The sequence below is a fragment of the Rhinopithecus bieti genome, unplaced genomic scaffold, assembly GCF_001698545.2.
Source record: "Rhinopithecus bieti isolate Rb0 unplaced genomic scaffold, ASM169854v2 scaffold_36008, whole genome shotgun sequence".
Lineage (NCBI taxonomy): Eukaryota > Metazoa > Chordata > Mammalia > Primates > Cercopithecidae > Rhinopithecus > Rhinopithecus bieti.
The window spans coordinates 2,199,162-2,211,896 of NW_016816204.1; the positions used below are offsets into that span (position 1 = coordinate 2,199,162).

The window sequence follows — 12,735 nt, forward strand, 5'->3', positions numbered from 1 at the left end:
AGGGTTTGCATTGGAAAGGGAAAAATGGGAATGGAAAGGAAGGTTGGATGTGAAAGAATTTTCCAAGGAGCATGTATAGCTGAGGAGACTGCAGCCTTGCTTCTTTCTTATGTGTGTATTTATTTATTGAGACAGCGTCTGATTCTGTGCCCAGGCTAGAGTGCAGTGGGGCAACCATGGCTCCCTGCAGCCTCGACCTCCCAGGCTCATAATCCTCCTGGGTAGCTGGGACTGCAGGCGCACGCCACCACACCTGGCTAATTTTTGTATTTTTTCAGTAGAGACAGGGTTTCACTATGTTGGCCAGGCTGGTCTTGAATTCCTGACCTCAGGTGAACCATCCACCTCAGCCTCCCAAAGTGCCGAGATTATAGGCATGAGCCACCGCGCCCAGTCACCTTTACTCTCTTGAATCCACTCCTGTTGGGTTTTCACCCCTACCACACACTAAAAGCAATTTTATGGCCAGGCACAGTGGCTCACACCTGTAATCCCAGCACTTTGGGAGGCTGAGGTGAGAGGATCACTTGAGCCCAGAAGTTTGGGACCAGCCTAGGCAACATAGTGAGACCCCATCTTTAAAAAAAAAACTTAAAAAAAAAAAAAAAAGCCAGGTGTGGTGGAGCACTCCTGTAGTCCCAGCTATTCAGGAGGCTGAGGTGGAAGGATTGCTTCAGCCCAGAAAGTCGAGGCTGCAGTGAGCCATAACTGTGCCACTGCACTTCAGTCTGGGTAACAGAGTGAGACCCTGTCTCAAAAAATAAAATGAAATACATAAAAGCAATTTTGTCAAAGTCAACACTGCCCTCCACACTGCCAGATCCATTGGTCATTTCCCAGTCCTCACATTACTTGGCCTCTCCACAGGAAATGACAAGTTTGACCCCCCTCCCTCCCTCTTTCCCTAAAAAATCTTTTTGTAGAGACGGTGGTCTCATTATGTTGACCAGGCTGGTCTTGAACTCCTAGGCTAAAGCGAGCCTCCCACCTCAGCCTCCCCAAGTGCTGGGATTACAGGCATGAGCCACCACACCTGGCCTACTCATTTCCTTATAACCTGTTTCTTCACATTCTCCTTTCCTGGATTTTCCTCCTCTTCCAGATCTTTAAATGTTGGGATTTTGTGAGGCTCAGTAATCAGACTTCTGCTCTTCTCTATCTACACTCACTTCCTTGGTGCATATATATATATATATATATATCACAGCTCACTGTAGCCTTGACCTCCCATGCTCAAACAATCCTCCCACCTCAGCCTCCTGAGTAGCTGGGACTACAGGCATGTACTACCACACCCAGCTAATTATTTATTTTTTTGTAGTGATGGGATCTCATTCTGTTGCCCAGGTGGGTCTCAAACTCCTTGCCTCAAGTGATCCTCCCACCCCTGGCCTCCCAAAATGTTGGGATTACAGGAGTGAGCCACTGTGCCTGGCCCCAAAATTTTATTTCCAGCTCCTTTTTGCGTAAACCCTACAAATGTACAACACCTTAGTCTATATCTCTGCTTGATTCTAAAAAGCATCATAAACTGAATCAAACACTTAATATCCCCACCAAACTGCTCCTTTTATAGCCTTTTCCATTCCTTACTTAGTAAATAGAAATTCTCTTCTTCCAGTTGTCAAGCCAAAAACATTGGAATCATCCTTGAATCCTCTTTCTCTCACAGCCCACATCCATTGTGTCATTCTATCTTCAAAATGTATCCAGAATTTTACTACTACTCACCACCTCTGCCATCACCCTTATCCAAGTTACCATTAATTTTCACCTGTATTATAACAGTAGCTTCCTGACTCTCATCCGGATTACTGCAGTAGCCTCTTACCAAATCCTGCCCGAAAGGCCAAGCAATGTAAGGGCTGACAGATGACTAGGGGATTTGGCAATGTGGAGGTAACTGGCAACCTTCACAAGATTGCTTTCACTGGAGTGGTAGCTCTCGAAGAACGGGATAATGATAGAACTGGATTACATTCTGTAGTAGAATCGTTTTCTTTCTTCTTCTTCTTTTTTTTTTTTTAGATGGACTTTCACTCTTGTTGCCCAGGCTGGAGTGCAATGGCGCGATCTTGGCTCACCACAACCTCCTCCTCCCGGGTTCAAGTGATTCTCCTGCCTCAGCCTCCCGAGTAGCTGGGATTACAGGCATGTGCCACCATGCCCGGCTAATTTTGTATTTTTAGTAGAGATGGGGTTTCTCCATGTTGGTCAGGCTGGTCTCGAACTCCCGACCTCAAGTGATCCGCCCGCATCAGCCTCCCAAAGTGTGGATTACAGGCGTGAGCCACCGTGCCCGGCCTGTAGTAGACTCTTTATGCTCCCTAGAGTGTATTCGCCTTCTTGATCCTGTTATAATTCACCAAGAAAATTCCCTTTTCAGAGCCTTTGCACTTGCTGTTCCTTCGGCCTGACTGCCCTTCCTCCAGACAGTCACATCTACCTGTTACCGTTCCTGAATTCTGGTACCTGTTAATGACAGCTTCTGAGAGGTTTCTTTAATCCGCTATTTAAAATAGCACCTCCCACTCTCTATCCTTGTGTTTTCCATAATTTTTCTTCATAGCTTTTATCACTTTCTGAATATATCTGCAGAGCTTCCCTAACCCTACACACAGTGGAACGTAAGCTCCATGAGAGCAGGTGCTTTGTTTTGTTCACCACTGTATCCCATAAAACCGTAAAACCATGCCTGACAAACAGTGGGCACTCAATATCTGTTAAGTGAATAAATAAATAACCTTCGTCTGAAACGTATATAGTTACGTTACGTATATAGATCACCACTTAGTAAACCGTCTGGGAATAACAGGCACTCCGAAGGCCCCAGTCTCAGCCTGACGGCTACCACGTGACCTTCCTGAATTTGGGTTTCCTCCTCGTGAAGATTAGAGGGTTTGGTGCATCCTCAACTCTAAGACCTCCGGAACATGGAATCTGGGCCATTATTGACACCTAAGCCAGTCGTCCCTTTCTTAGAAGACATACGGTAGCGCTTCCACCCTCGCTCAAGTCTCGGGAAAGGAGGGGGCGGAGGGTGAATGTCATCACTCCGCGCCCGCCTGTCCGCGACGCGCCGGCGGGTGGCGCAGCCCTTCGCTCGCCCGGCCTCCCCCTCCCTGGTTCCGCGCTCTGGTTCCGCCATGGAATCCAACAAGGATGAAGCTGAGCGCTGTATCAGCATCGCCCTCAAGGCCATCCAGAGCAACCAGCCCGACCGGGCGCTCCGCTTCCTGGAGAAGGCACAGCGGCTATACCCGACGCCGCGAGTTCGCGGTGAGTGTGAGGTGTCGGAGAGACTGGGGACATTAGAACTGATGGGGGGAACACGGGAACGGACCGACTGGAGCAGTTGGAGGGGGGGGAGGGGTGGCGAGGCGCGGCTACGCCTGCGCACTGAGGCGCGCGGTGGCTGCTGGGAGGCGTAGTTTTTCCCTCGCGCTCCTCTGCAGGAGGCGAGCCATCTGGAGACTCGGGCGCCTGGGACTTCAGCTTTCGGGGTGCTCGCGGAATCCGCTGGGATTTGAGGTCTCCGAGAATGAAACGCGCAGGCAGCCGGGACGAAGGGAACTTACCTAGAAGTGAATTCGAACTACTTTTCCCAAGGGGCCGTTCGGTGGCCCAGGCCAGTCGCCGGCCTGAGAAATATCATAGTTCAGGAAAATAAACATAACTCCTTTGAGGGAGAGAATGGGCGCTAGACAGGGAGAGACTTCCGTCCTTCGGGCGCCAGGGAAAGGCGCTTCCGTATCTTCACTGCCTTTCACGTCTCGGGCTGAGGGTCAGGGACCACCCTCCCAAAATGCGAGCCGGCCTTTACACCCCCCCAGTCCGCCGCCTCCGACGGTCTGTCCTGAGGCCGGGCGCCTCACTCCTCCCGATGATGAGATTCGGAGTGTGTGGCCTGGTGGGAGGTATTGACCTCAGCCACCCCCAGCCCTCCATCGCCCGGAAGAGTCCAGCGGCAGCCGGCTATGTGGACGCCGAGGCTGCTGAGTGACCCTGGACAGGAGGCTCCTGAGCCAGGGAGGGAAGAGTGAGGCTGGCTTTACAACTCATCACCTCGCTTCACCCGGGAACCCTTTCTTTTTTCTTTAACCTAAGTTTTCCAAGGAGTTTTTCTTAATCCAAGCTAGAGGGGAGAAAGACACCGGGGGGTGCTTGTGATCACCACTTAGTAATCCGTCAGGGAATAACAGGTACTCCGAAGGCCCCAATCTCATCCTGACGGCTACCACGTGACCTTCCTGAGCTTGGGTTTCCTCTTCGGGAAGATTAGAGGGTTGGCGCAGATAATGTGATTGGCAATAATACCCACAGGGCTTTGCAGTTTAGGAAGCTCCTTCGCCTGTGCCTTCTTACTTGAGCCTGCCAGTCAGGGAGGCAGAGCAAAGATCGTTATCTTTATTCTATGGGTGAGGAAAATCTCTGAGGTAAGGGATGCCCAAGGTGACACAGCTAGAAAGTGGGAAGTTCTGGCCGGGCGCGGTGGCTCAAGCCTGTAATCCCAGCACTTTGGGAGGCCGAGACGGGCGGATCACGAGGTCAGGAGATCGAGACCATCCTGGCTGACACGGTGAAACCCCGTCTCTACTAAAAAATACAAAAAAAATAGCCGGGCGAGGTGGTGGGCGCCTGTAGTCCCAGCTACTCTGGAGGCTGAGGCAGGAGAATAGTGTGAACCCGGGAGGCGGAGCTTGCAGTGAGCTGAGATCTGGCCACTGCACTCCAGCCTGGGCGACAGAGCAAGACTCCGTCTCAAAAAAAAAAAAAAAAAAGAAAAGAAAAGAAAGTGGGAAGTTCTGTGACTCTGTAAATGTTTATGAAAGAAAAGAAATGATTCGGCCGGGCGTGGTGGCTCTAGCCTGTAATCCCAGCACTTTGGGAGGCCGAGACGGGCGGATCACGAGGTCAGGAGATCGAGACCATCCTGGCTAACACGGTGAAACCCCGTCTCTACTAAAAAAATCCAAAAAACTAGCCGGGCGTGGTGGCGGGCGCCTGTAGTCCCAGCTACTCGGGAGGCTGAGGCGAGAGAATGGCGTAAACCCGGGAGGCGGAGCTTGCAGCTCACTGAGATCCAGCCACTGCACTCCAGCCTGGGTGACAGAGCGAGACTCCGTCTCAAAAAAAAAAAAAGAAAGAAAGAAAGAAAGAAATGAAATGAAATTGAGGAACAGCAGTCAGCCTCCTAACCGGCCCTGCCCCTTGATGAGACTGAGAAAGCAGGAGGCTGGTGGAAGAGGTAGGCTGGACTGCTGAACTTTCCTCCCTCCAGACTCTTGCAGGTTGATCTTTGGCCTGTTTGCCTACCCTTGGAGAAAGGGTTTCGGGCTGTATTTGCCAGGGCACCTGAGGTAACCTGCTCGAGGAGCCTCCCAATGAATTAATTCGTATTCTGTGGTGGGGCGTGGGCCCTCCAGCTGTCAGAATTCTGCCTGACACAGATGCTGCTGCGGGCTCAGGACCTGGCAGCCAAGAAAGAATGGGCCACAGGGCCTGTGGGGATCTTTCTGTCAGCAGGCCCCCTGTACCAGTTCAGGAGCTCGAAGGAGTGTCCTCTCTAGGGCTCGGGCTCTGGAATTTGCTGAGACAGAAGAATCACCTGCCTGCATATTTGTCATATTTGTCTTCAAAGACTATGAGACTATACGCCTTATGCATCTGTGTAAACTTTACCATCTGCAGCCCTCCACTGAGCTGACAAGGACCTGGGATTAGTTTAGGTCTGGGACAGGGAAAGATCTTACTTCAAAAATAGAGGGCAGGGGTACCCACTGGGCTCCCTGCCTCCCCAGAGGGAGTAATACAGATATATTAGGTGGCAGTCTATTGCTTTGGGTTTAGGCTTATCCCAGATGCTCATTCAATGCACCAGACTTTTGTTGAAGATCATTTATGTTTTGTTTTGTTTGCAAAGTCCTCTGCTTGGTGCTGGCAAGATTGGTAAAATGTGATCCCTCACCTCAAAAGAACTTATAATCTAGTGAAAGAGACAAACTTACAGAAATAAATGTTACAAGGCAGAACTGTGATTAAACAAAAAAGAAGCCCAGGGTTTGATGCTGAGGGCTTAAGGACAGGCATGAAAAAATCAGTCCCCATCATCCATGGGTTCACAGTCTGATGGTGGGGAGGAGGTGTGGAGGACAATCTCCTGAACATTAAATTATAAGCAGTGTAGTCAATGCTGTAGCAAGTGCATAAAAATAATGTTATCTCACAGCAAGGGAATGCTTTGGGGACAACAGGAGTTAGCATATGAACTGCGGTTTGGAGGAAGGTGTGAGACTTGAGGAAAGGCATCCTAGGAGAAGACAGGGGAGCTGAAAGTTGTAAGATTCGGGGGAAGAGATCAAAGTGTAGCAAGATTTAAAGGCAGTGGAGGTGGTAATTTGTATACAGAGAGGATTAAGCTTAGAAAATAAAATGGGACCAGATCATAAAAATCCTTTTCTACCAGACCAAGATATTTTCACCTTATTCTGTAGTTAGTGGGGAAATCGTTGAGGTTTCTGATAGCAGGAATAAGGTAAGGGTGCTGTTGTTAAAAGAGAACAGCATGAAGGGTTAATGAGAGGTAAGAGAGACTCAAGGTAGGAAGCCAATGAGAGAGAATTGCCTTGAGCAGGTTGGCTATTCTGAGGGCCTGGGACAAGGCAGTATGGATAAGGCTAAGGTCCCTGGAAAAGAGGCACCAGGCCTATGTGAGAGAGGGCTGCAGAAGAGAATCAGATGGGATGCCGGGGGATCAGAATTGAAGCCCCTGTGACCAGGAAGAAACCAGGCTGAAGAACTGGGATGGGAAGAGATGAGCAGAGTGGGAAGTGCCAGTGGGACAGGCCAAAGGAGCTGTCAGCCTGGAACTCAGGAGAGCACTCCAGGTTACAGGTGAAAGTGTGGTATCGTCTATTCCCTGGAGCTCACTGCAGTTGTGCATGGCTGAGGTCACTGTGGGAAAGTATAGACCATGGAGAGAAAGTTGCTGCAGGCACACTGGCAAGCCCACAGGCAAAGGCAGAGGAAGCAACAGAGTGAGATGGAGCAACAAGAAGAGGCAGTCCCTGGAGAGGGCAGCAGCCAGGTAGCCGTGGAGAGGTATGGCAGCAGGTGGCGAGCAGCCCTGTGTGATGCCGCAGGCACGACATGGGAAAAGGACAAGTTGAGAGATGAAAAGGGAAGGATCGAGAACATGGGCAGAGGATGGTCTTGGAGAGGTGGAAGGGCAGAAAGGGGAGGCTCAGAGCAACCTTGAAAGAAGTGAGAGACCTCACACTGTTGGCCTTTGCAACAAAAAGGATGTGAGGGGACTTGAAACTCCTGCTGCAGGAGGTGGGACGAGGAGGCACTGAGTTAAACTGCAGAGCAGTAGCCCTAAGCTGGGAGGTCACAGACTAGAGATGGTGGATCCAGTCAGTCAGTCCCTTCCTGGGAGTTTTATCCAGCAGCTGGCAGCGTGGTAGCCATTGGCTTTGACTAAGGCTTTGTAACAAATGTGGAAGGTGCCAGGTTTCCCAGGGAGCTCATGAGAGCATTTGTAGGCCTCAGTTTCCCCAGCATACAAAGAGAGGATTGGCTGCAATGATCCTGAGGTTCCTTGCAGCTCAGGCTACCAGACGTTCTGTGAAATGGCTGGCTCTGGGCTAAGTCAGGAAGGCCAAGCTGGGAAAGCCAGCCCACAGGAAAAGGAGATGGGTTGCTGAGGGATTCTGCATTCAGAGTCCAGGAGTGAGAGAGATTCTGGTGTTGGTAAGGTCCGGGGTGGGGTTGTTCCCTTCAAGTCAGTCAACCTTCATGAGCCCCACCGTGCACTCAGCCCTCTTCCATTCACTGTATTTCACAGAATCTTATTTAGCCCTCAGAGCACTCCTATGAGAGTAGGGATCTTCTCTCCACTGAGGAACCAGATAACCTGGCAAGGCCACATGGCTAGCCAACAAAGACCCAGAACTGTCCATCTCCAATCCCAGGCCCGTTTCTGACTCACTGTAAGCACCATAGGTACATAGAGCCCAGAAACTCAGCTACTCACCTACTAACAAACAGTCAGAGACAACACTGTATATTTGCTGGGCATTGGGCTGAGTTTTTTGCTGGCATTCACTCATTTCCTCTTTGAGCCTGTATGACGGAGATGGAGTTTTGCACAGATGAGCTAAGTTACCTTGTCCAAGATGACTCTTCTAGCAAGTGGCAGAGCTAGGTTTGAACCTGTCGGGGAGTCTAACTTTTTTTTTTTTGAGACAGGGTCTCGCTGTGTTGCCCAGGCTGGAATGCAGTGGCGCAATCACAGCTCACTGCAGCCTCAACCTTCTGGACCCAAGTGATCCTCCCACCTTAGCTTCCCAAACAGTTGGGACCACAGGCATGTGCCACCACACCTGGCTAATTGTTTTATTTTTATAGAAACAGGGTCTTCCTGTGTTGCCCAGGCTGGTCTTGAACTCTTGGGCTCAATCCATCCTCCTGCCTTGGCCTCCCAAGGTGCTGAGATGACAGGTGTGAACCACCGCCCAGCCAAGTCAACTCTCTAGTCTGGGTTCAGTGGCTTTGGCTATAGGAATCCTCTCAGCTCCACCTCAGGTGCCTCTCCACCCCAGCTCTGTTCTCTTCTACCGAATTCCCTTCCTTTTCTAGGTCTGCCAGCTTTACTGAGAAGAGACAGAACCAAGGTAACATTAAGCTGTTCTGTCTCCTTTTTGACATTGCTTGTCAGCCTCTGTGCCATGAGGGATGTAAGCATGAAGCTGTCACATCCCCCAGGCCAGAAGAGAGACCCTACTTGCCAGCAACCAGAAATCTTGAATTTCCAACTCAAGCAGAAGACTTCCATGTGACCCAGGGCACCCCCATTCTCCTTTGGGCTCTCTCTCTGTACTGTAGGGAAATTAGAGTGGCTGATTCCCTGTAACTGCCCTGAAAAGCTTCCAGAATCTTCTCTGAGAGGTACGAGAGAGAGCCTGTCCTATCTCCTGGCTAGTGCTCCTGCTCATCTCTGGCAGTTGAATAACTGGTTATTTTGCCCTTAGGATCTGCCAGGCTCAGCCTGGGCCACTGGAGCTTCCAGAGGAACTGAAATAAAGAGCTTCTTGAAAAGCTCTAGGAAACAGCATATTGCCTCCTGCTCCTGCCACGTCCTGACCAGTATCTCTTCATCTTTTGGTTTCTCTTGCCATTCCCTTGGTAGCTGGCATGGACCTGGTATCTGGGATGGCCTGAAATCTCATGGTTACTTCTGGGCCCAGAGCCTGCTGAGCACTGAGCCTTTGCCTTCCTGAGCGTCAGAACTCCCCCACTACCCAGCCCTCCTCCTCCCCACCCCCCACCACAGGTCGCCTCACCTCCCTAGCCAGCCCACTTCCATGGCCAGACACTTCATCAGCCTTGAACCTTCACTCTTTGTCAGAGTCTGCACCAGGTGCTTATACACATTATCTCATTTCATTCTCCACCACGACGGTGAGGAAACCGGGTTCAGAGAGATTTCACAGATCAGCCAGGGTCACACTGCTAGGAATGGCAGAGCTGAGATTTGAATCTGGGCCTTTCTGAATTTAATGTCTCTTCTATGCTTTTGCTTGGATCTCTGTCCCCGATCCCCACCCCCACCCCATCAGACATGTGTGGCCCAGGATAGCAGCATAGTTAAGAGCATGGATCTTGGAGCTGGACATCCTGGGGTTCAAAGGCCCCTCTGGACGTCCTGGGGTTCAAAGCCCTCTCTGCCTCCTAACCAGCTGTGTGGTCATGGCAGCAGTCTGCCACAGTGCCCTCTTCCTACAGTGGACGCTGCTGTGGCAGTTAAATGAACTAATACATGCAGATCACTGTGAAGGTACCCACCTGACACACATCACTGGGTAAGAAAAATAATTGTTGCTATTACTCCTCCCCAAGCACCCTCTCAGGGTTTGCTGCAGGAGCCTGCCTCCCTTATTCAGAGCAGCCCCGGCTGTGAGCTCCTGTGTTTGGATTTCCCAATTGAAGACTCAGCAAGATCACACAAGCTTGCAGTGTGGCAGCAGCAGCCCAGGGCAACAGTGCTCCACTGGAGCCCCATACTCTGTTCCCAGTGAGACTGGCTCTCAGCCCCTTGGGTCAGACCTCAGTGCATTGCACTGGTGGGTGTGGCACCCAGCATGGCGCCTTCAGGCCAGCAGGCACCTGGCGTGTTTGAAGGAAGCAGAGGACCGTTCTGGGATGTGCTGCTGTCCCTCCTCAGCACAGAGGGATGCTGGATCCCTGCAGTGATCCAGATGCCTGTTTTCCCAGCTGGTCAGCTTGTCAGAGGCTTTAGGATTTTACTACCCAGGGCACTGGGGCCCAGGCCTGACGGGTTTCTGAGAGCTGGTTTTGTGCCTGGAATAAATGGACATAGGGACCTGCTGCCGGAGACTTGGGCCCTTCCTTATTTAATCTGCAGGAACCACAGGCTTATTTTTGCTTGTTTTTGTTTTTTTGAGACAGAGTCTCACTCTGTTGCCCAGGCTGGAGTGCAGTGGCGTGATCTCAGCTCACTGCAACCTCTGCCTCCCAGGTTCAAGCAATTCTCCTGCCTCAGCCTCCCAAGTAGCTGGGATTACAGGCGCCTGCCACCACGCTGGCTGATTTTTGTATTTTTAGTAGAGACAGGGTTTCACCATGCTGGCCGAGCTGGTCTCAAACTCTTGACCTCAGGCGATCCACCAGCCTCAGCCTCCCAAAGTGCTGGGATTATAGGTGTGAGCCACCACGCCCAGTGGACTTGGTTTTTTTTCATTTTTGTTTTTGATTTTTTGAGATGGAGTCTCGTTCTGTTGCCCAGGCTGGAGTACAAGGGCATGATTTCAGCTTACTACAACCTCCGCCTCCCAGGTTCAAGCGATCCTGCCTCAGCCTCCCAAGTAGCTGGGATTACAGGCGCCCACTACCATGCTCGGCTAATTTTTGTATTTTAGTAGAGATGGGGTTTCACCATGTTGGCCAGGCTGGTCTTGAACTCCTGACCTTGTGATCCACCTGCCTCGGCCTCCCAAAGGGCTGGGATTACAGGTCTGAGCCACCGCACCTGGCCGGGCTTGGTTTTCAATAACCATGATGCTGCCAAGGGTGATAGTTAATGTCCTGTATAGACTCCAGACACTGAAGAGGCCATTTGACATGCCCAACCATTTGAAAAATGTGAAAAATAGCAAGTAGTGAGCACAGCAGATATTTCTTTTGGTCTCATACCATCCCTGTCCCCCTTGGGCAAACTCATTTCCCCCATTCCTCTTTACAGCTAAGCAAAGGCCTCCAGGAAACCTTCTTGACTGATCCCACCTGAAACAGATGGTCCTGCTAAGCGGGGTCCCCTTTGCAGGGTACTTTGCCCATCTTGGCACTCAACATGCCAAGTCTGTTAAACTCACTACTTTGAGATCTTAAAAATCTGAAGGGTTGACCGGGTGCAGTGGCTCACGCCTGTAATCCCAGCACTTTGGGAGGCCGAGGTGGGTGGATCACATGAGGTCAGGAGTTCGAAACCAGCCTGGCCAACATGGTGAAAGCTTGTCTCTACTAAAAATGCAATTAGCCAGCGTGGTGGTGTGCACCTGTAATTCCAGCTACTTGGGAGGCTGAGGCAGGAGAATCGCTTGAACCCAGGAGGCAGAGGTTGCAGTGAGCCGAGATCTTGCCATTGCATTCAAGCCTGGGCAACAGAGTAAGACTCCATCTCAAAAACAAACAAAAAAAAAAGGTAAAAATAGGGCATAGTGCTGTGGACTGAATATTTTACTTATTCAAAATGTGATGCAATGCAAACATATTTGCAGATTTGAATGAGTTCAGTAGAAAAAAATGGATTCATAAGTTAGATTCATAAAAGCAAAAAGCAGAGTAAAACCAAATACATTAAAAGAAATGGCAATTAAAGCAGTATTAAATGAACTCTAGTAGGGCATGGTGGCTCATGCCTGTAATCCCAGCACTTTGGGAAGCCGAGGGGGAGCAGATCACTTGAGGTCAGGAGTTGGAGACCAGCCTGGCCAACATGGTGAAACCCCATCTCTACTAAAAATACAAAAATTAGGCCGTGCACGGTGGCTCACGCCTGTAATCCCAGCACTTCGGGAGGCCGAGATGGGTGGATTACTTGAGGTGAGGAGTTCAAGACTAGCCTGGCCAACATGGTGATAACCCATCTCTACTAAAATACAAAAATTAGCTGGGCATGGTACTGGGAGCCTGTAATCCCAGCTACTAGGGAGGCCGAGGCAGGAGAATTGCTTGAACCTAGGAGGCGGAGGTTGCAGTAAGCTAAGATCGTGCCACTGCACTCCAGCCTGGGCAACAAAGCAAGACTCCGTGTCAAAAAAAAAAAATTAGCCAGACATGGTGGCACGTGCCTATAGTACCAGCTACTCAGGAGGCTGAGGCATGAGAATCGCTTAAACCTGGGAGGCAGAGGTTGCAGTGAGCTGAGATTGCACCACTGCACTCCAGCCTGGGCAACAGAGTGAGACTGTATCTCAAACAAGCAAACAAACAAAAAATAACTCTAAATAAAGTACTATAGGGTTTATTAATAAAACCAAGTGTGCTTTTAGAAGACTATCAGAATATCAGAATTCTGCCTGAATTTATTAAGAAAAGAAATATATGTATAAGTATACTATCTGAAAAATAAGGCAATTACTACAGATTTATCCATGAATTATGTAGATTTTCTGTCAATTTTATTAACATAATTTTGTTCACGTAAAAGAAAAG

At 50.1% G+C, this 12,735-nt stretch overlaps 1 protein-coding gene across 3 annotated transcripts in view; it reads left to right on the top strand.

The window, feature by feature from the left end:
• Positions 1 to 2,810: 2,810 nt before the first annotated feature.
• DNAJB12 (DnaJ heat shock protein family (Hsp40) member B12) overlaps positions 2,811 to 12,735 on the top strand; it is a 24,019-nt gene continuing 14,094 nt past the window's right edge. For all 3 annotated transcript variants that reach the window (XM_017854630.1, XM_017854629.1, XM_017854631.1), the window contains exon 1: positions 2,811 to 3,279. In XM_017854630.1, the coding sequence (XP_017710119.1) occupies positions 3,045 to 3,279 (235 nt within the window). In that variant the 5' untranslated portion in view covers positions 2,811 to 3,044. The remainder of the gene's footprint in view (positions 3,280 to 12,735) is intronic.